The sequence below is a fragment of the Schistocerca gregaria genome, chromosome 2 (genome assembly GCF_023897955.1).
Source record: "Schistocerca gregaria isolate iqSchGreg1 chromosome 2, iqSchGreg1.2, whole genome shotgun sequence".
In the NCBI taxonomy this organism is placed as follows: domain Eukaryota; kingdom Metazoa; phylum Arthropoda; class Insecta; order Orthoptera; family Acrididae; genus Schistocerca; species Schistocerca gregaria.
Window position 1 is genome coordinate 291989250 of NC_064921.1, and position 23838 is coordinate 292013087.

Below are 23838 nucleotides of genomic sequence, written 5' to 3' on the forward strand. Positions count from 1 at the left end.
GAATTTCCATTATGTTTAAACTTGCAGGTTAATGTTTCATATTTATATTTAAGCAACTTTTCACTTGAATGTAGTGATAAGAAGTGAAACCAAAGAAAATAACATTAAAATAATTTGCAATGTTGTCTACAAAAAATTTCCAGAGAAATAGTTAAATGAAAGTTGGACAAGCCTGTGAAGAATACAAACACTTTGAGCAGGAGTGGAGTATGATATGCCAAAGAGATTTGGAATAGAGCTAATAGAAAATAATACTGTAAACTGTACTTCTGTGGCTTTGATAACATTGTTTGGTCAATGATGAAACCAGAGATTATCTCACACACTCTTTTATTAGACATTCTAACAGTTACAAGCAATATGTAGATCATCAGAATTTTGCTAAAGAATAACTAGTAATCTTCTTCTTCTTCTTCTTTTTCTTTTTGCCAGTAAGTAATGCAACACCTTCTCAGTTAAAAAAATGTGGAATTTGTTGTGGAGCATCATCAAATATCCTGCTTTAGCTTCTTTAGTTTCACGAAGTTCAAATAGATGGCAGTGCTTGGTGTCTGCAGCAGAGGTGCTCTCTAAGCAGAGAGGTATCATTGAGTTTCTTTTGGCACAAAACCAGAGCATCACATATACTCAAAGGCACTTGCAGAATGTCTGTGGAGACCTGGAAGGTGAACAGTAGTTTGGTGAGTCGTTCATTGAGGCGTCTGTAATCATCTCAACGAGACTGGGACACTCAGATGTTTAGGACGGGTGGTAGGGACAGAGCATCGAGTGACATTATACTGAGTGAACTATCCGAAAATTACCTTGAGCAGGTAAACAGAGAACCGACTTGTGGAGATAACATCTTGGACCTACTGATAACAAACATTCCTGAACTTTTCGACTCTGTATGTGCAGAAGAGGGAATCAGTGATCATAAGGCCGTTGCAGCATCCCTCAATATGGAAGTTAATAGGAATATAAAAAAAGGGAGGAAGGTTTATCTGTTTAGCAAGAGTAATAGAAGGCAGATTTCAGACTACCTAACAGATCAAAACGAAAATTTCTGTTCCGACACTGACAATGTTGAGTGTTTATGGAAAAAGTTCAAAGCAATTGTAAAATGCGTTTTAGACAGATACGTGCCGAGTAAAACTGTGAGGGATGGGAAAAACCCACCGTGGTACAACAACAAAGTTAGGAAACTACTGCGAAAGCAAAGAGAGCTTCACTCCAAGTTTAAACGCAGCCAAAACCTCTCAGACAAACAGAAGCTAAACGATGTCAAGGTTAGCGTAAGGGTGGCTATTCGTGAAACGTTCAGTGAATTCAAAAGTAAAATTCTATGTACCGACTTGGCAGAAAATCCTAGGAAGTTCTGGTCTTATGTTAAATCAGTAAGTGGCTCGAAACAGCATATTCAGTGACTCCGGGATGATGATGGCATTGAAACAGAGGATGACACACGTAAAGCTGAAATACTAAATTCCTTTTTCCAAAGCTGTTTCACAGAGGAAGACCGCACTGCAGTTCCTTCTCTAAATCCTCGCAAAAACGAAAAAATGGCTGACATCGAAATACGTGTCCAAGGAATAAAAAAGCAACTGGAATCACTCAACAGAGGAAAGTACACTGGACCTGACGGAATACCAATTCGATTCTACACAGAGTACGCGAAAGAACTTGCCCCCCTTCTAACAGCCGTGTACCGCAAGTCTCTAGAGGAACAGAAGGTTCCAAATGATTGGAAAAGAGCACAGGTAGTCCCAGTCTTCAAGAAGGGTTGTCGAGCAGATGCGCAAAACTATAGACCTATATCTCTGACGTCGATTTGTTGTAGAATTTTAGAACATGTTTTTTTGCTCGAGTATCATGTCGTTTTTGGAAACCCAGAATCTACTCTGTAGGAATCAACATGGATTCCGGAAACAGCGGTCATGTGAGACCCAACTCGTTTTATTTGTGCATGAGACCCAGAAAATATTAGATACAGGCTCCCAGGTAGATGCCATTTTCCTTGACTTCCGGAAGGCGTTCGATACAGTTCCGCACTGTCATCTGATAAACGAAGTAAGAGCCTACAGAATACCAGACCAGCTGTGTGGTTGGATTGAAGAGTTTTTAGCAAACAGAACACAGCATGTTGTTATCAATGGAGAGACGTCTACAGACGTTTAAGTAACCTCTGGTGTGCCACAGTGGAGTGTTATGGGACCATTGCTTCTCACAATATATATAAATGACCTAGTAGATAGTGTCGGAAGTTCCATGCGGCTTTTCGCGGATGATGTTGTACTATACAGAGAAGTTGCAGCATTAGAAAATTGTAGCGAAATGCAGGAAGATCTGCAGCGGATAGGCACTTGGTGCAGGGAATGGCAAGTGACCCTTAACATAGACAAATGTAATGTATTGCGAATACATAGAAAGAAGGATCCTTTATTGTATGATTATATGATAGCGGAACAAACACTGGTAACAGTTACTTCTGTTAAATATCTGGAAGTATGCGTGCGGAACTATTTGAAGTGGAATGATCATATAAAATTAATTGTTGGTAAGGCGGGTACCAGGTTGAGATTCATTGGGAGAGTCCTTAGAAAATGTAGTCCATCAACAAAGGAGGTGGCTTACAAAACACTCGTTCGACCTATACTTGAGTAGTGCTCATCAGTGTGGGATCCGTACCAGATCGGGTTGACGGAGGAGATAGAGAAGATCCATAGAAGAGTGGCGTGTTTCGTCACAGGGTTATTTGGTAACCGTGATAGCGTTACGGAGATGTTTAACAAACTCAAGTGGCAAACTCTGCAAGAGAGGCGCTCTGCATCGCGGTGTAGCTTGCTCGCCAGGTTTCGAGAGGGTGCGTATCTGGATGAGGTATCGAATATATTGCTTCCCCCTACTTATACCTCCTGAGGAGATCACGAATGTAAAATTAGAGAGATTAGAGCGCGCACGGAGGCTTTCAGACAGTCGTTCTTCCCACGAACCATACGAGACTGGAACAGGAAAGAGAGGTAATGACAGTGGCACGTAAAGTGCCCTCCGCCACACACCGTTGGGTGGCTTGCGGAGTATAAATGTAGATGTAGATGTAGATGTAGATGTAGATGTCATGCAAACCTAACTGAACTGCTGTGCGCTGGCCAGCCCCAGTTATCTGTGACTCTTGCAATGTTGTAACATGCGAACACTCTCTTTTGAGGTAATCGAAGGGTCGCAATAAAATGAACTTCTCCTTCTCCATGACATTGCAAGGCCTATTAAAATCCTGCACACCCAAAAGAAGTTCACAGAACTTCAGTGGACTGCCCTTCCTCGTCTACTGTACAGCCCAGATCTCACATCTGTAGACTTCCATCTGTTTGGTCTGATGAAGGCTGCATTCCATGGGAAACCATGTGTGGATAGTGAGGAAGTTGTTGATGGAGCAAGATGTTAGCTCCGATATCAACCAGTATAGTGGTACCATGCAGGGTCGGGGATACAAGTCCATCAAATAAGGTGGCATAAGGCTGTCACAATGAACTGAGATTTTGTTGAAAAATAGGGTTGTTTAGCCAAAAGATTGGGGAATAATATGATTTATTGCAATACTGAATAAAACTAACCCCCTTTCATAAAAAGAAAAAATATGTTGCTGTACTTATTGAATGTCCCTGTATTTATGGTACGTGAAGTTCAGAACTCAAATAGCAATTAGCCAAGTAATTTGATGCAACTCTTAAAAAGACTTGAGAAAATGAATTTTGAAGTTTTCTGAAAAACTTTAATTCACTAAAAGTTTTATCCATGAGTCTCATGACTCATTTTGTAGCTTTAGAGAATGGTAATCAGGTAATTGACAGTTTACTGTTTTGAATCTCACTAATTGTCATCCTCCTCCCTTTGAGTTCAAATATCTGCATAATTTAAATCATTAAAATATAAAATTTATAAAATATATGCCAATTAACACACCTGTTCATAATTTTTTATGGAAAATGCACATCTTATTGTTTCAAATTATTTATAGCTTGCAAAATTCCAGTTTTTATTGTAAATACAGATTCTTAATTATTGACATTTTATAAAACATTGTTAATAAAGATTTTTTTTAAAGTAAGGAAACATCACAAATTAAATTCTGAAAGCAAAAATGAAAAATAAAATACTTGATATTTAGCTTTGCCTTTGTTTTATACCACAGATGTGGTCTAACATGTGCCAGAGTGATAAACATTGTGAAAACAATAGTTTTTATGGCATCCAGCACACCGTACAAATGTTGCATTTTTATGCTCGCACTTAATGCTGCTGAAACCACACCCTCCTCCCCCCTCCACTGGCCCTCCTATCCATCAATTGAAGAACAGACTTATTCATGTTCATGAAGATATCCCTTCCAGCACCAAGTTTTTAAGGAAATCACACGTACCTGATCGTTTCACCGAAGCCTGGAGAGGACAGCAGGGGATGAGTAGTTAAATGGATTTTTATGAAGTCTTCTCTATCGTTGATTTCGCATCCTTGTTCTATCAGACGCTTCAATCAGTTGTATAGATACTTAATGAAGTTTTTTACTTGAGGTAAAAATACATGTCACAAGGCTGTACTAATTGGAGCACTTTTGTTTACAAGTATGCAGACACTCTGAACACACTGTTGTCTGCTAACTCTGATTGACTGTGCTGAAAAAGCTGTTAGCACGTGTTGAGATGATTTCACAAGATGCAGCTTCTAAATCGGTCAATGGTCTTTAACTCTTCATAAAGGCAATAAGCAAAGGCAACTGCCATCAACTAATAGTAAAATGGGGGCATAAAGGCAATAAGCAAAGGCAACTGCCATCAACTAATAGTAAAATGTATTTAGTATATAATGTTTTATAAAATATAGATAATTAAGAACAAAGAGGGAGACATTCAGATTTATAAAAACTATGATTAGATATACTACTTAATTGACAATAATTAGAAAATATTTCATAGATTTTACATTTACATAGGCTTTCTGAACTGATTTGTAATAGTTCATTGTGTCACTGTGGTGCCACCGCTGCTCAGGTTATAGCTGTAGATGCAGTATGATGTGCCAGAGCCATACGCTGAACACAATGACCTTCCATCTCAGTAGAGCTAGGTAACTATCTGGAGCCCAGTCTCCTTGCGACTGTATATTCTCATAACCATCGCTGCCAGCAATGATCTAAGTGGCTACATTCCTGCCAAGTCTTTCTCAAATATCACAGAGGGAATGTCCAACTCATTGTAGCCGTATTACAAGATCCCATTCAAACAGTGAGGTGTTGATAGTGGTGTCTGTGTCACCCGAAAGGCATTCTTGGCTAACACAACTCACCAGTCCAATCTTAAAAGTGACTTATGCTCAAGGCTGTTACAGCATGAATTTAAGGCAAACCTCATTGGCATGCTCATAATGGTGCTAGTAGCGCCACTCTTATGCAACTGGTGGAAAATTTGAATAGACATCGTCTTTCAGATGTAGAAACACACCTACCAACTTTTCACACAACTCTTTCTTAGTGTTACGAATTTTTCCCATCAATTTATATGGCTGTATCTTTCAATTGCATTGTCTTAGAAGCTTAAATGTTTTACACCACCAAGGGACTATAGACATTAGTAATTGACATAAATTTCAACTTGCTACCTGTACCCTTCTCCGAGTAGAAGGGCTCTTATGAGACAGACAACAAAGTGTAAATTTATTTTGTGATTAATTAAAAATTGACAAGTTTCTCCTTTGCTTGTACTTTGAAACCTGGCTTCTTGCCAAATTTTATTACTCTAGTCAACGGAAGGTACCCCTCTAGGTTTCAATAAGTGAGTTTGCGAGTATAGAAGTATGTGACATAGTAGCCATATCTTTTTGACTCAGGAGCTTAAATTTTTCACATCACCAGGGGCTCTATACCTTAGTACACAACATCAATTTCAACTTAATAACTCCATCCACACCCGAGAAAAAGGGTTTTTAAAAGTCAGATGGACAGATAAAAGACGGACAATAAAGTAATCCTGTAAGTTTTCTTATTTTACTGATATGGAATCTTAAAAATTACAAAAATCTAATTGATTTGGATTTGGGAAGAGCATGGTTCAGATCCAACCATACCATTGGGACTTAAGTTTTCCTTAATTTTCATTAAAAAGAGTGCGTGCATAATCTAATTTTAAAGCTATTTTACTCAGTGTAAGAAGGGAATTAACCGAATTATACATCTCTACAGTGACATGATGTTTGAGATGTTAAATGCTTCTGAAAAAGTAGTAGTGCAGTATATTCAGATATCAAGGACTTTATTTTAAAAGGAAACCTCGTTATGGAACAGAATTAGTTGCCATTTGCTGTTTGCTTTTACTGAATGAAAGGAAAAAGATTTTTTTCATTTCACTCATTCCTGCAATGTGAGAACTGTGATATACATATTAAGTAGCATGATTAGAGCTGTATTCCATCTTTTGGCCATGGTTTAAAGAAAATGCATGGTTGACATGTGTTCAGCAGTCTTTCTTACAATGTTTTATCAGTTATGACAATTATCAAGGATCTTTTTTAAGTAATGAAAGCCTATACTTCATCCATTTTATCAAGTTCTGTCTGCCAGGCAAAATTTACTTTCTGGGTTTTTACCTTTGTAATTAAGATTTTGGTGTGCACTGAATACTCAGTCTATTTAATGGACATTTTGATACTTTCATTCCTATCATGCTCCCACAGGATATGCAAATTTTTCTGAATGCATTGAACTACAGTGAAACCCCACTTTTACACCTTTCTAGAGACTTCAGAAAAGTACTGTAAAATGTGGGAAATGACATTTTAAACTATAAAAGTTATATGATACCTCATTGCATTTTTGCACTTTATGTATGTGCACATAATAGGCATCAAAATACTCTTGTTGGGATTTGTTTATTATCTACTAATGGTTTTATTATCTAATAAAAACCACTGATATAATGGAAACTAATAATTGGGAAGCAGAAATGTTTGACTCAATTTCATAGTAATTTCAGCATTTTTGGAACACTTGCAGCTGTTATTCATCATTTAAATAATAATGAAACCAGTTGCAGCCATCACATACCCCTCTTGACGATCACATTTTCTGGCCATCCTCACAGACTGCTGGTGCTTCTCAGGTTCTACCTGGAACATGGCCACAGAGGCATTCCACCCATATCATCATTACCAGCAGTAGAAACTGACAGCTGCACCAGGTAAGGACTGGCAACACATGAAGGTTGAGTCATATCCTCCATCACCGCAGTCACTGACTGTCTCAATGCCTCAGCAGCAACCACAGACTCAAGTGGATGAGGCATACAAGACACCATGGGATAGAAACGTGGAAACTGAGATGCCATTAGAGGCACTGGGAGCACTATCCCACAATGCTCCCCCTTGTCCCAGCAAATGAAGCACAGATTTGGTCATTTCCGTCCCAATGCACCTGTTAAAGGTGGCAGAGATTTGGTATCATTGCTGACTTTGCCATCAGTATCCAGATGCACACACCAGCATTGTCTGTTCAGAGTTGTATGGTTTCACAGCCATGCCAGAGGCAGCATGGACACTGCGTGAGTTGGCAAGACCCCCTGGCAGTGTAGGCAACGAGTAAAGTGAGTGCGCATTCCTTGGTCAGTTGCGTTTATGCGTCTGAAGGTTTCCAATCACCATTGTTACTATTCACACACAGTGACATCCTTGTCTTGGTGATTCCTCTCATTTTGCTATTCATGCTTTGGTTGTACACTGTTGACAATTGTAGGCCTTACATTTGAATTCCTGTTGGTTTTGTTCTTTCGGATTAGTGTTTGGCTTGCCATCATCCACTTGATTCTTTGGCCACTTACCATTTTCTCTGAAACCATCTAGTGTAGTGTGTCATTAAAAGGACAATATACAGGGTGTTTCAAAAATGACCGGTATATTTGAAACGGCAATACAAACTAAATGAGCAGTGATAGAAATACACCGTTTGTTGCAATATGCTTGGGACAACAGTACATTTTCAGGCAGACAAACTTTCGAAATTACAGTAGTTACAATTGTCAACAACAGATGGCGCTGCAGTCTGGGAAACTCTATAGTACGATATTTTCCACATATCCACCATGCGTAGCAATAATATGGCGTAGTCTCTGAATGAAATTACCCGAAACCTTTGACAACGTGTCTGGCGGAATGGCTTCACATGCAGATGAGATGTACTGCTTCAGCTGTTCAATTGTTTCTGGATTCTGGCGGTACACCTGGTCTTTCAAGTGTCCCCACAGAAAGAAGTCACAGGGGTACATGTCTGGCGAATAGGGAGGCCAATCCACGCCGCCTCCTGTATGTTTCGGATAGCCCAAAGCAGTCACACGATCATCGAAATATTCATTCAGGAAATTAAAGACATCGGCCGTGCGATGTGGGCGGGCACCATCTTGCATAAACCACGAGGTGTTCCCAGTGTCGTCTAAGGCAGTTTGTACCGCCACAAATTCACGAAGAATGTCCAGATAGCGTGATGATTCCTTTGGAAGAAATGGCGGCCCAGACCAGTACTTTTTGAGGATGCAGGGACGATGGGACTGCAACATGGGGCTTTTCGGTTCCCCATATGCGCCAGTTCTGTTTATTGGCGAAGCCGTCCAGGTAAAAATAAGCTTCGTCAGTAAACCAAATGCTGCCCACATGCATATCGCCGTCATCAATCCTGTGCACTATATCGTTAGCGAATGTCTCTCGTGCAGCAATGGTAGCGGCGCTGAGGGGTTGCCGCGTTTGAATTTTGTATGGATAGAGGTGTAAACTCTGTCGCATGAGACGATACGTGGATGTTGGCGTCGTTTGGACCGCAGCTGCAACACGGCGAACGGAAACCCGAGCCCGCTGTTGGATCATCTGCTGCACTAGCTGCGCGTTGCCTTCTGTGGTTGCCGTATGCGGTTGCCCTACCTTTCCAGCACGTTCATCCGTCACTTTCCCAGTCCGTTGAAATTTTTCAAACAGAACCTTTATTGTATCGCTTTTCGGTCCTTTGGTTACATTAAACCTCCGTTGAAAACTTCGTCTTGTTGCAACAACACTGTGTTCTAGGCAGTGGAATTCCAACACCAGAAAAATCCTCTGTTCTAAGGAATAAACCATGTTGTCCACAGCACACTTGCACGTTATGAACAGCACACGCTTACAGCAGAAAGACGACGTACAGAATGGCGCACCCACAGACTGTGTTGTCTTCTCTATCTTTCACGTCACTTGCAGCGCCATCTGTTGTTGAAAATTGTAACTACTGTAATTTCGAAAGTTTGTCCGCCTGAAGATGTACTGTTGTCCCAAGCATATTGCAACAAACGGTGTATTTCTATCGCTGCTCGTTTAGTTTTTATTGCCATTTCAAATATACCAGTCATTTTTGAAACACCCTGTAAAAATGTAACAGAGCCTTTGCCTTCATCTACTTCATAAACAACCACAATTCCATAGATAGACAGACAGACAGTATACCTTCACTAGAAGAAGCAGGTATCAACAAAACCATGAGTAAATCAGTTGATACTTTGTATTAAGATATCAGATACACCAGGATTGCTTGTAAATCTTTTTACTGATTACCAGTTTCGACAAATCTCTGCAGTCATCATCCAATCTTGTAACAGATCTCTCAAAACCAGTAATCAGTGAAAAGGTTTACAAGTGATCTTGACATACCTGATGTTTCAGGATAATATAACATTTCATATCATCCCCAACAGCTGATCCAACATGTATAACAGTTAGTTGAACAGATATGTCTTCAAAAGAAAAAAAGAAATCCTGCAACAAGGTTTCGAAGCCTTTGGAATTAACATTGGAGTTTGACAGAACAGTAACCTCTCATTGATGCTCATAGAGAATGAGATAAAGAACTATGAGAGAGAAACATCAAAGGGATCCAACTGCGCCAAGGAAGAAGAAAATTCAAGGTGAAGTGTCTCACTTTAGACAGAAATGTACTAATGGCAGAAACACTGTCAAAATAGCAGCTAAAACTGAATTATAAATATCATATGAGAAATGGAATACATTGAAAATAAGCACAACAGAGAAAAATATATACAAACACACCAAGGAAAATAAAAAGAATTGATAAGTTAGGTATGCGGACGAATGGAGAGAATCAGATGGATTAAATAACATGATAAGCAAGGAAAGATTAAAGAAAATAAAATTATCAAACAATCTCACCCAAAAATGATATAATAAAAGATCAGTACTGCTCTAGGCAAAAGTTACACACTACCAGTAGTAACTGAATGGGAAGCAAATCTGAGTACCTTTCTGTGAATAAAGGAGATTAACAAGAAGAACTGGAAAAAATAAAGGAAAATACCCAGGAAAAAATTATGATCACAAAACATCAAAGATTTCAACTAGACAAAGAGGATAAATATGAATATTTGTACAGAAATATGGAAACATGCACAGACACAATAAGGAGGAGTAAAGTTTTATGATCATATTCACAGAATGACTGACAATAGGCTAACCAAGAAAATTTTAAATTCCATTTTGAAATTTTAAAAACCTCCATTGGTAGGCTGGAAGAGTTAAGGAGAGATTTGAGAGGACTTGACATCACAGAAGACACCTTATAAGACATAAAGTTTTAGGCTACTGATCAATACTGTAAAATTTCTTACCCTGCAACAAAAATGTCATACTAGGAAAGTGATGTCTAATTAATAGAGACAGGCCATCAGCCCACAAATGAATTAGCTCTGAGAAGATAAGAGGAAAAAGTCTATATCATTTTTCTCTCAAGGACTTCTAAGGATGACTTATGTCTTTCAGTCTGATCAGATATTAATCTACCTCAAGGTGCACCAAAATTCGGTCACCTGTAATGGTGTCCTTAAAGCAAGAAACATGGACTGACTTTTTTTAACTAACAATTATTCAGTGGTAAGATTTTATCTGAGATGTGCACCACCAACATTGTTGGAGGTGTAGATCACTGTACCGTATAGCTGATGGTTCGAAAGCACATCTGAAGGTTGCCTTTTTACACCATGATGTTGGAATAGATTTTCATCACAAAGGTTTGGCTTATAAACAAAGTGATGACACCAGACTGTGGACTGATGTTCTGGATTAAATTACAGTGTGTCTGACAGTATCACACTGACACTGTTGATGGTGAACCATCTGTCAGATGGGCACATTATATTTATTGTGAATCAAAAAAGAGAAGGATATATTCCAGGACCCAGTGTCACCCTCCCTCTTTCTCATTCCACACCCTTCCATATCCACAAGAACACAAGAAACTGTACAACCAGTTTTTGGGCAATACAAACGCACATTAAACATCCTATTGAAAGACCCAAGAAAACTGACAAAATACCATCATTACAATTGTGTCTAGAGAGCTGTGCTGATTTGCACCTATAGGTATTATGATTTGGGATGACAATCAGTCTTCTAAGATTGTATATCATAACAATAATGGTCATTGTTGCAGGTACTAATTACATTCTTTCTACCTTTATATGCTCACTTCTAAATACATTTGTTGTAAAATTGAAGTCTCTCTTTCATCAATTTATATGACACTTTTTTTCCACAGCACCTAAGCTCTAGGAAGCACAAGGATAGACTGGTGAATGGCAAAGGTAAGCCAAGATCAGCTCCATACTGGAAGCGAGGACGGCCGAATTTCAATCCATCAGGGAAACCAAAAGTTAACAGAATGCAATTACCCATGCAATATTCACAGCCACTTAATAGTAACATTGTGAGTGGAACATCCACAATGATCTGAAGAGCCACAGCGCTGTTTTAACATGTTTTATCCTCATCTTGTTCAAAAAATGTCAGTATAGTGTCTTTAAAAAAGATGTGTGACTGGTATCATTTGGATTGTACAGGTAGTCATTTTCATATTTGAAGAGTAATTATTCCGCAGATGTATATTTTAAGGTAATAGTTTTTATTTTTCATAATGATATGTAAATTGTATTTAATCTGAATTGACTGATTTTTAACTTTTGTTTCTGTGAAAAAATATATTCAGAGTGTTTGGAATTTTAATGTTAAAATAAGCAAGCAGCTTTTTGTACGAATCTCAAGAGAGTAGTATAAGCATAAATCATTTTTCTGTTCTGAGTTTTCCTTTGATGTATCTTTATTTTTTTCCTTAGTTGTTTCTAAACTGTCTGTTTCGATTATTTGTTTCCCAGGTCTTCTATTTGCAGTCATACTTCTGCTCAACATAAAATGTATAATGACCCTCAAACAGCACTAACTATCTCTTCATGTAAAGCTTACATTTTTCCGTATTGATTCAAGTTTTTAGTGTGCAAGTAGGAGTCATCTGTTCCGGAACAAGAATGTTTTTATTGTGCTGACAAGTATGACAACATTTTTCACTGAAAATAACACATTTGATGCCACTATTAATTTCTGTAAGTTTATTTAAGTTGCTCATCATTTTTTAAAAGAACCAATAATTCATTCTGAATGTTTTTATTGCTAGAAGCAATGAATGTGTTTCATCCCTGAGGTATACTCCTGTACTAAGAAATAATTGTTTATATTTTGAATACTTAGTGAATTTTTGTTACTCATGTTCAAGACAAGCTGTATGTGCGTTTGTTCCTTTAGACTTAGATATTCATGTTCATGAACACAAATAAGCTGTCATTTTGCCCATGTACATTTGTCTGTCTCTGTGTTAATGCTGTTGTTATTGTTATCATCACTCCCTTGTATGCTTGCAAGAGATGCTTTTTTCTAACTTGTGAAGTGTCTGTGTTGTCACACAAACTTTTTGAAAGTGATTTCATTACTTGTATAATTATTATAAAAGTATCGCTTCCCTTTGTTATTCATTTTGTTGTTTCCCCTTGTTTGTCATGTAAATGCTTCAAACTTTGTATCAAAAACAATCATTTCTGTTGGAACTCTCAATAAATGTTCATGAATTTGAGTTTTGTTGTTAACATGATTGATGTTACTCGATTAGTTAGTGTACTGAGGATAACCTATTTTTAATGGTTAAAATCTCACAAATTCGTCAATATGTGTTACTGTTAGTGTTTTCTGTTTTGAATTACTCTAACTAATTTCCTCTGAAGCTACTCTTGTGTGTCCAATTGGAAATATTGTAAAGTTTAAAATTTATGTATCTGAAAAAACATGAGATGAATTTTTTTTGCACAAACCAGTATGCATTTGTACCATACATTTCTGCTTATATTAATATATCTACAAAATAGTGAAACATTACGAGAACTAAAAGTTGCAGCACAACAAAATGAACTTTAAAACTACTGTTATAACAAATTTTGTTCAAAACAACACATTGTTGATGTATCAGTATCGCATTATTTAACTTTTACGGTGTTGAGAAGAGAATGGAAACAAAGAAAAGCTTGTCAACTTTGATAACTAATAACACTATAATAAACCAATCTAACTGCTCATGAAACTGTTATTTAACTTGTATTAAGTGTGTGTTATGAAGATAAACTGAACTCCCTGGGGCATCTACACTTGAGAAGTTTTGCAGATAGCAATTATTGTTTTTGTTTTTAGGCCACCTAAATTTGTTAGTTGGTTAAAGCTCCTATATTATAGTGAAACTGAAGTTTGATTTCTCAGTTCGTTTACATGTGTTGGTTTTACTTCTGTCTTATTGTTTTCTGGTGGAGTATATTCAAGTTCCAAGCAATAATCTGATAACAATTTTTTAAAAAAATTGTTTTGATATCTATTAAAACTAATTTTTTCCTCGTGTGTTATTCGTGATGTTGTGCACCAGCCAAAAAATGTAGTGAACTTTGCCATCTTAATGGACAGAGAAACTGGAATTCCTTTTGTTGATAGCAATAAATACGTATTTCAGTTACTGTAACTTTTTTATGTTTATTACTTTGTTTCTTGTGCTCTGAACTATTTTGTTCTGGTAAGGATGGTAGAAGCAGTCATTCAGGGGTACAAGTTATGAAGCTAAATTAGCTTAATAAAGGAAATTTATCACTGTTGAATAAATAAATTTAAAAACTGAATAACACTAGTAGTTAGGTATTTGTAGACCATGAAGTTTGTTACGGTAAGCTTCATAAAGTGTTTAGCATAGTGTGGAAAAGTCAGGAGAAACTAATTGGAACCACACAGTATTAGTTATTTTTAATACACAGTTGTACTGGTGTGAAAATGTTTTTAGAGAGTGTTCTGGAAAAAATTAAATTTTAGATGTTAAACTGTACACAGTTCACACATAGCAACAAATTACTTGTGTGTGGATAATGCCAGTTTCCTTTAGCACCATTAAATGTAGAATAATTGAAGAAGAGGGAGTATTGTATGAGATGACATTCTGTTATTTGATGGGTAAACTAATATTTGCAGACATTTCAATCAATTTCCAACTTGCATTTGTTCAGATTTGTAGGGCGTAATGACTAGAAGATAATTAATTACCATTTAATCTTCAAATATTGTGGCTTGTTTAAGATTTGGTTTATTATAGTTTTCCTTAAATGTGAATGGTCTTCATTGATAACTAATCACATGTGTCACTGACCACATGAAAATTTGCAAGGTAATACAAAATAATATATTTGTAATATCATATAAGATTTGGAAAGCACCTTAAACCCTTTTTAACAAATTTATTATGTAAGTGATAAATACAAGAAACTGTTCAAAACCTAGTAACTTATATAGGGAAAATTCATTTGTATGTTTGCAACTTTTTCATCTGTTCTGCTGTGAATGTATAGACTAGTGTAAGTTCTAAGTTTGACTTTTCTTGCAACAGTGTGTTGTTATCTTGAACGAAGCATTCTGGTTGACAAATTTCTTGGTTATCTCTTTATTTCTGTTTTCAGACTTTTGGATTATTAGAAGCATTAGCAAAAAAATGAGAAGAGTTGTTGAATGTTACTGAAGATATGTGGTTAATTATGATCACACATAAATAATAATTCAAAATATTTTATTTTTTTCAGGTGTAACGAAGTTCTCAGATAAATGGTAGTGATATTACACCTTTAGTTGAAAAAAAAAAGAAAAAAAAACTGTTGAAATTGTTTGCTGTATTAACTTTTCCTGTTTCATTAAAAAAAATTATACACTGAAGAGCACTGAAGCAGTGAACAATGTATGATGGTTTGTGTGCAGTGCTGTTTAGAGCCAGTATAGTGTCTGTGGAGTAATTAGAAAAATGAACAACAAGCTGGACACTTGGAGTAATAGTTGGAATCTGGAATAGTGGTACGTTTATTTCTGCATTGTATTTGTACTTTTCATTGTAAGAACAAAACTGGAGAGTTTAAATGTTGTAAGGAAATGTCTTTTTCATTGTGTGTGTGTATTTTTTTAAAAAACCAGCAACAATTTCAAACTGTCTAGCTGATGCAGTGATTAAATCTAAGGAACTTATTTTGCAGATTATTTATATCTGGAGTCATTATTCAGTTTTAAATTCAAACAAGTTGTCTGGGCTATGCTAAGAATACAAAGAAAGTAAATGACAGATTTGAATAATAACAGTGCTTCCTTTCTTTGTATTGTGATTAAATGTCCTATGCATTTCTCCCTGAACTATATTGTTGCATTACAGACAGATCGCTTATAGGTTTCTAAATATTCTTTCTGCCATTTTTGTAATGTGACCTAACTGATAGTGTAATGTAAATCCTTTTATAACTCTGCATACATCAGCTTTTAGATAAGTAGTTTCACTCTTATTGAACTTTCAGTGTATTTCATAGTCTTCATTTCAGAACATTTTTTTCTGTTTTGATTAACAGCACCAAAGAAAAATAGGATGTGAAAATAGTCCACAGTTGTCATCACAGTGAAGTAACTGTACAGTATTAATTTATGGTTCTTTTACATGACAATAAATATTTTCAGGGCATTTTATAGCATTATAATTTGTATGTGAGTTGCTAGTGACTCTTTGTATTGTCAACAAACACTCTTAGTGACATACATTATACATAAACTGGAAAACTTTTAAGAACTAAATCTTTGTGGTACAACACTAGATATTCTATGAGTACATGACTTAGCTTGTGCTAATGATCGTGTTAGTTGTTACAGCTGTAATAGGCAGTGCATTTGTAGCAATTGCTGGTGTAGTGGGAGTGGTTATGAGGTGTTGCTTTGAGAGCTGTGGTTGAGTAAAACATAATAAATTATCTTCATTATACCTGACTAACAGAATGCAACGTAATTAAACATGTAAACATTTGTGCCTGTTATGTTGTTCTTCTTACGACATTTAACATTAGTGCGGAAATTTAACAGAAATTCTCTCTTTTTCCTTTAATTATGATTGAGCAATGACAGGTGTGTTAAAGTAGTTACATGTTATTGTCCCTTACTTGGGTACAACTGTTAGCCACCTGTCTTCCTGTAGAAGTCAATTACTGTATTTATTTTCCTAGTCTTCTGTGCAAATTGCTAATATAATGATCATGTTTTATTCTTACATCTTCTTCTGTATTAATAAGAATCCCTTTCCTCATCTGCAAAAATAAACTAATTTTTCTTTGAGGGGAAAGGAACACCTGAAGAATGCCAGGTAACTCGGCTCATAGAGGACATCATGATGGGGAAAAAGACAACGTCTTTTTACACATCATTTTAACACAGTTTTGTATCATAATTACTGTAAAATTTAAACAACTGTACATAATATTTAAATGTACATAATTTTAAATGATTGTAATATTACTTTTTAATTATAAGATAAACCAGACATTGTATATCAGTATTTTTCCAAGAAGCACAGCATCTCTATTAACTGTGTATGTGTTTAATAAGCACAATTCAAAGTGTTTGCTGACACTAGTTGTGCAGTCAATAAAAACCCTTGAAATTGAAAGGTATTAACTAATGTTTTATGTATGTTGTGTCTTTGAAAATTATCTTTATTCTGAGGAATTATTGAAGGTACAAAACATATTTCCATGATGAAATTAATCTTGCTGTTTAATGTTGCTCATTACTGATACTGTACTGTTAGTAATGTAAAGAACATATCAAGTATTTATAATTTGTATGAACTCTCCTCTCTAGTCTATTGTCCCTTTGTACTATGCCATCTTCATTTCATCACAATCTTCTGAAATTGTAATTTCAATTCCCATTCAGCCTAAAAACTGAGAAACAGCAGCTTATGGAGACACCATGTGTTACTGAATCTGATGATTGGTTGTGCACTGAGGCTTCACGGTCGTCAGATATAGCTTTACGATCATTGTGAGAAAATTTTCAGAAAATTAAAGATCTAAAATTGTGTATTTTGTTGTGAACTTCTAAGTAGTAAAAATAAAACAATATCTAAATTTGGGATGTCATGTCTTTCATTTTATATGATGAAACAGAATTTTGTCTCATTCTGTTATCTACCAAGTTAGTTCTCACAGAAGGTAGCATTCCGTACATGAGTTCAAAAGAGGGGGTTTCAAGTTCTCATCTGACCAGCCTTCTTAAGGTTTTCAGTGGTTTCTAAATCATTTCAAGAAACTGCCAGAATAAGGATATTAAAACCTAATCTATCTTCCTTTCTGCCATTTGTCAAAGCCTGTCTCATAGATAGATAGATGAGATAATGTAAGCAGCATTTCTAAGCAGTGCATGCTGTTTGGTTGGTGCTAAACACTCGGCAAGTCCGGCTAAAATTTACTGTGTTGAGCTATGGCAAACCCAGAGCCCCTGAGGTGTGTATTTGTTAGCACTGCCAGTCTTGTATTACTGTAAGTTCCAGGTGCATTACAGTGATAGGCTTCCAGGCTGATTGTAAACCTGTATTAGAAGAATAATGACTTGTGCCATAATATATCCAGCACTCAGTTGAACTGCTACTAACCACCCAGCAGCAGTTTCTCTTGTGACACATACCTGTTCTTGTCTGATTGTAAGTCGGCAGCATTCCATCTGACTACTCGCCTGCCATGGAAGTGCTTTCAAGCAGCATCGAGCATGTGAGGCCATCTGGTGTCCACATGAGAAGTTAAAAAGCAGTTTTGAAGAATAATAACTAAGTTTTGAAGAAGAGTAAGTACTTTTTTCTCAACAAAACAAACTTAAAACAAGGGAATAATATGAAATGAGGAAAAATAGGGTCCAAAAAGTGGATGGAAAAATGGACTATCATGATGTTATTGGTTAGGAAAGGAACTCAGAAAATATTGTATGGAATGACAGCATATGCAAAAATGGTGATGAAGATAGAACTGTCACAGCTTTGAAATGTGGAAAGGTCTAGATCATACAATTCTTTATTAAGCATTACGGGTTTCAAAATTTCATCAGACAGAAGCCGTGAGATAAAGGAATTAATGATAGCAAATATTTACGTACTAACATAAATATGCATGTTAGTGATTCATATACAGATTTTTCAGTTAATATTATATTTACATTTAAATCAAACTTTAGTAAAAACTCATGAAATTGAGCACATAGACTGAATTAAACTCCATCCATGTCCTCACTTTTGGGAGTGTTTTACAAAAGTTCGATTTAAATGTAAGTATAATACTAATTGAAAATTCTGTATATGGATGACTAATATGTGTATATTCATTATAGCTAGTTCCTTTGTATGCTTTGTCACAGCTTCTGTTTGATGATGAAATTTTTAAACTTATCGACACTTAATAAAGAATTGTGTGATCAAGATCTTTGCACATTCCAAAGTTGTGCCAAATCTGAATAGTCGCCTGCCTCTACTGCTGATGTATTTCTCCATCAAGTAATGGAAAGATAGGAATGGAACAATTGAAAGTCTAGGCTGGAATATCAACAATGTTATGAAAAGGATAGATTGCTACTCACTGTCAAGATAGACAACACTTTTAGTAGCAATCAGTCCTTTTGTAATATTAAAGATAGGATTGAGGTAGAGGAGAAGATCTCAAGGAGCTGTGGAGAAAATGTTTTATTTATTTTATTTATGCATTTATTTTACCTGGCAAGATTAGGGCCTTCAGGCCCTCTCTTACACCTAACCAGGCATACTCAGATTGAACGAGTTACAGTTTCTACATAACATTAAGGAAATATAGCCTATTATGCAGTATTGATGTTAAAGAAAAAAATAGATATTATAACAGTAGTACAATGATAATTATAACAATAAAAATAATTATAACAATCAAGAATAATAATAATAATAATGACTATGTATATGAAAGTAAACATACTTTTCTTTTCTGAATGTCAGTCCCATTGTTAGTTGGGAATTTTCTCGTTATGTTCTTGCAGCTTGTGAGTTATTCTCATCGAGCAGAGACATAAGACGATAGAATGGGGTGAAAGAGATATATAAGAGGTAGATAGGTTAGAGGAAGAGAAATAGAACGGTAAAAGTCGGAGCTGTGATGGAGAGGAGAAAGAAAGAGATGGGAGGGGCACAACAATGGTGGCTATACCGTTCCTAATATGTAAGTCTTGAGTTCCCTCTTGAATGTTGAGTAGTTCTGGATAAGACGAAGATCACAGGGGAGCGCGTTCCATAGTCGTATGGCTGAGATGGAGAATGACACGGAGAAAGATTTTGTGTTATGTAAAGTTACAGCCAAGATGATAGACGTATCTGATTTGGTGTTGCGATTGTGGAATGATGATAGGTGTTTAATGTGAGAAGATAAGTATTGGGGGCACCAGTGGCTAAGAAATCGATGAAGTAAGCACATTGTGTGGAGGTCGCGTGCCTTATGTGGGCGTATCCAACCTAGCTGGGAGTATGACGGACTGATATGATCATACAACCGAATATTGCACACGTATCTAACGCAAGCATTCATCACTAGCTCGAGGCATCTAGAATTTTCACTATTTGTGGCGTGTTGAACTACATCGCAGTAGTAAAGATTAGGCAAGACTAGTGTTTGGACTAATTTTTGTTTAACATGGGTTGGAAATATTTTTCTAAATTTTTGAATTGCATGTAGGGAGGAGAGCGATTTCCGACAAGCTGTGACTGTTTGTTCTTCCCAGTTTAGGTGTTCATCCAAGATTATTCCAAGATCTTTTACTGTTTTTCGGTATCGTAGTTGGGTACCATTGAGGAGTATTTTAGGGACTGTTTCGCGAAAGTACCGGCTGATTAACTTTGGATGAGATATAAGTATGACCTGGGATTTCTTGGGGTTTAGTTTCAGACCTAGGTTCTGTGCCCATCGGGAAACAGAGCAAAGATCTGCGTTCATACTCGCTAATGCGCCAGCAATGTTTTTGGGGCTTGCACTTATGTACAGTTGGATGTCGTCGGCATAAAGATGGTAGTTGCAGGAGTGAATCACTGAAGGAATATCATTAATGTACAGTGAGAAGAGTAGTGGACCAAGGACAGAGCCTTGGGGAACTCCAGAGCGCACGCTTTTCCATGCTGACTTTTCCAACCCACAAACGACTTGTTGACTTCTGTTTTTGAGGTAGCTGTCGAACCAGTGTATTGCGCTGTTTGAGAAATTCAGCTGTTTCATTTTAATTAGTAATATATCGAAGTCAACTGTGTCAAAAGCCTTGCTAAAGTCAAGCAATGTTAGGATAGTAGCTTCACGTCTGTCCATAGCATGTTTAATGTCATCAGTTACTTTGATTAATGCGGTTGCTGTACTATGGTGCTTTCGAAAGCCTGACTGATATTCGTCATGGATGTTATGAGTTTTGAGGTAATCCGTCAGCTGTTCATGGACGATGTACTCTAGGGCTTTAGAAATTGAAGGTAGTATGCTGATCGGCCTGTAGTCACCTGGCGACTTAGGGTTGTCAGTCTTGGGTATAGGCTGAATTAAACTTTGCTTCCACTCAGTAGGATATGTACTACTGACAAGAGACAGGTTGAAGATGTCTGTGATAACTGGAATAATAGTGTCTACGACGCTCTTAATCATGCCAATGCTCACTTCATCATTTCCTACTGCCTCGGAAGAGATTCTCATAATTGCCTTGTGTACTGTGCCTATAGCGACATGTTTTAGGAAAAACTTGGCTCTCGAGAGATTGATATCTTGGGGCTGGTAATTTGTCGCTGCGTGGCAGTTTACAGCTGTTGAGAAGAAATCGTTTAATTCTTCTGCAGACGCTTGATAAACAGCGTCAGATCTTCGCTTCCCTATACCGAAACTGCGCAGCTTTTTCCACAGTGCAGCAGGTTTTGATATGCCGCATACGACAGAGCGGGCATGTCTGATTTTGGCATTCCTCACGCTTTGCTTGGTTCTGTTTCGGAGTTTCCTATAAGCTTCGTACGCCTCGGGAGTTGGGTTACGCTTGAAGGCCCTATGCACAGTATCACGTTTATTCATTAACTGGCGTAATGCAGTGGTGAGCCACGGAGCGGGAGCTCTCTTTACCTTGTTTTAATCATATTCTGAGAGGGTTAACTGGAAATGGAAAAAGATCTATGTGAATACACATGGAAAGGCACTGGACAACATGAAAGGAGGAAATAACTGTAAATGGAAGAAGATCTAATGTGAATAGTAGTGGAGAATGCACTGAAGGACATGAAAGGCACTGGCTTTGAACAAACTAAATGTGAAAATCACTGGACAAGCAGAATTAGTGAAAACAGCAGAAGGCTGAAAGACAGGAATAATGGTACCTGTCTCCAAGAAGGGAAGCTGACAGGATTTTTAAAAACTATAGGGATGTTACCCATACATGGCACAGTGCTAAACTTTTCGAGAAGATACTGGAGACAACGAATTCCAAGTATGGTAGAAAAGCAGTTGAAAGAAGGAACACCATGACTCATGGCCAGTTAAGATCTACAGTAGATCTCATATTTACAGTGAGAGAGCTACAGGAACACCACTGGGAGTAAGAAAGACACCCATGGGTGGTCTTCCTGAGTTAGATAATGTATACAACTGTACACGGAAGAAAGGTTTGGAGGTAATAAGGAGGAGAGGAATAGAGAAGCAGACTATATTGAGGATAGAATAATTGTACTGGGAAAGTGTAAGTTGTGTGTGAGTGAGAAAGGAGAAAACAAAATGGCTCGAGCAGTGAAATGGTTAAAACAAGAAAGTGCACTATCTCCATAATTCTTCATATGATAATGAGTGGTATAATGACACGTGTAATAAGAAAGGTAAGAGACAGGATGACAGTGGTACTGTTTATTGATTGTTGTGCTGAAACATTAGATAACACAGAAGCAATTAGATGTCAGGTTAGAAATTGTGCACGATAACAGACATAAAATTTTATGCAGATAGGAATGAGCTGGTGGTCCCAACAAGAAAAAAGGGGCGCATCATAGGAAAGTTGACTGGATGGGTAGAAGCTGAAAATGGAAATTTTGAAGTACCTGGGAAGTGTGACAGAAAAAGGGGGAAAATGACAATGGATAAGTGAATGTGGAAGGCAAATTGATAGCATTAGGAGAAGTGTATGAAGAATTAATGGATAACTTCAGCAGAAAATACAGGGAGTTTTATAACTTCATTTGAGAGAAGAAATGCTACAGTTTCGTCACTAAGTAAGATCTTAGTTCTCTGTGAAATACACTCATCAACTGACACTGTAATTCATCTATACCTAACCTTCAGTGGATCCATTGGAAAAGCCCAAAATTTTCTAGAATTGCTAGTTGGACTGGATTCAGGGATGAGGTCACAAGACATGGTCCTGACAAAACAGTGTTGGTTAATTGCTAGCTGTTCATTAACAAATCTCTATGTGATTATTATACGTTCCATGGGTGTAGCCAGTGGGAGGTTTTTGGGATTAAATGCCCCCCCCCCCCCCCCCCCAGAATGTTGACAAGGCTAAAATAAAAAGCAAAAAGTTGTATTAAAATCGACTGCAAAGTTATCTTTATTTGCGTCCAGTGTGTGATCTGAGCCTCAAAGGAATGTGGTTTGTCTGTAGCCCTGGAAAAGTCCAGGTAGCATGGTCTCGTGTGAGAGCTACATTAATTGTCCCAGTTGCTGAGGCCAGGTGCAGCGAGAAGACATTTGTTCACATGGCAGCAGGCTAGAGCTATCATCATCGTGCTTCCTGGAAACTACATAAATTGTTATTGTTATCATAGTAAGTATTCTTCTTAATCTTTCTTACAAATAATGTTAAGCAAGGGAGAGGAATGCCCAGTGTGCGCAACATGGTAATCTGTTTTTCATTTTATTTTTATACATTTATATAATACATGCAATATCTGAGGATTGACCAGTTTGATGCAAATCTGTATAAGAGGTAAGTTGTAGCACACCAAATGGGTTTTCAAATAGTTTAAGAAATTGATGAAAACCTAGGGGCTGGTAAGGAGATATTGTCATTTATCATTTTAATAAAAATCGCATGCACTAAGATAATAGGAGACACTAAAATTTACAAATAATGTGAACTAAAGGACGAAAAGTTTGCTTACGTGGATATTTGTTACTTTTATTATTGTGTCATTATGGACTTCCACACTATCGAATGCAAACTTGATGAAAAAATTGCCTTTGACAGATTTATACTGCTTTTTGTGTACTGGTTACTTCAAACTGCCTCATATCATCATAATTCAAAAACTGATAACACATCTACAAGATGCCTTGATCCAAATTTTTATACCACTTTCTTGAGCCCTAGATGTGTAGAAGAAAAGGAGGATCTCGATCCTGGAGCTGAAATAACAGAATGTGGAAGGCAGTTGATTGTCATCTTTAGCTCTGAACGGTCTTCTTTATTTTTTATTTTTGGATAAAAATGAACATTCTGATAAGTAATTTCAGTGACTCTGGATGTTGCTTTCAATTCTAGCCAAGAATGTGTCTAACAGGAGATATGTCTCTATTTCATAAACTTGTCATCTAATGTCCTCCAGATTACGGCAGTAGTTTCAACTATTCA

At 36.9% G+C, this 23838-nt stretch overlaps 1 protein-coding gene across 10 annotated transcripts in view; it reads left to right on the forward strand.

The window, feature by feature from the left end:
* LOC126336894 (zinc finger protein 346-like) overlaps positions 1-17331 on the forward strand; it is a 148631-nt gene extending 131300 nt beyond the window's left edge. For 8 of the 10 annotated variants that reach the window (XM_050001011.1, XM_050001016.1, XM_050001014.1 and 5 more), the window contains one exon: positions 11588-17331. In XM_050001011.1, coding sequence (XP_049856968.1) covers positions 11588-11782 — 195 coding nt within the window. In that variant the 3' untranslated portion in view covers positions 11783-17331. The remainder of the gene's footprint in view (positions 1-11587) is intronic. The other 2 variants (XR_007565021.1, XR_007565020.1) reach the window with 2 other exon arrangements.
* The last annotated feature ends 6507 nt before the right edge of the window (positions 17332-23838 follow it).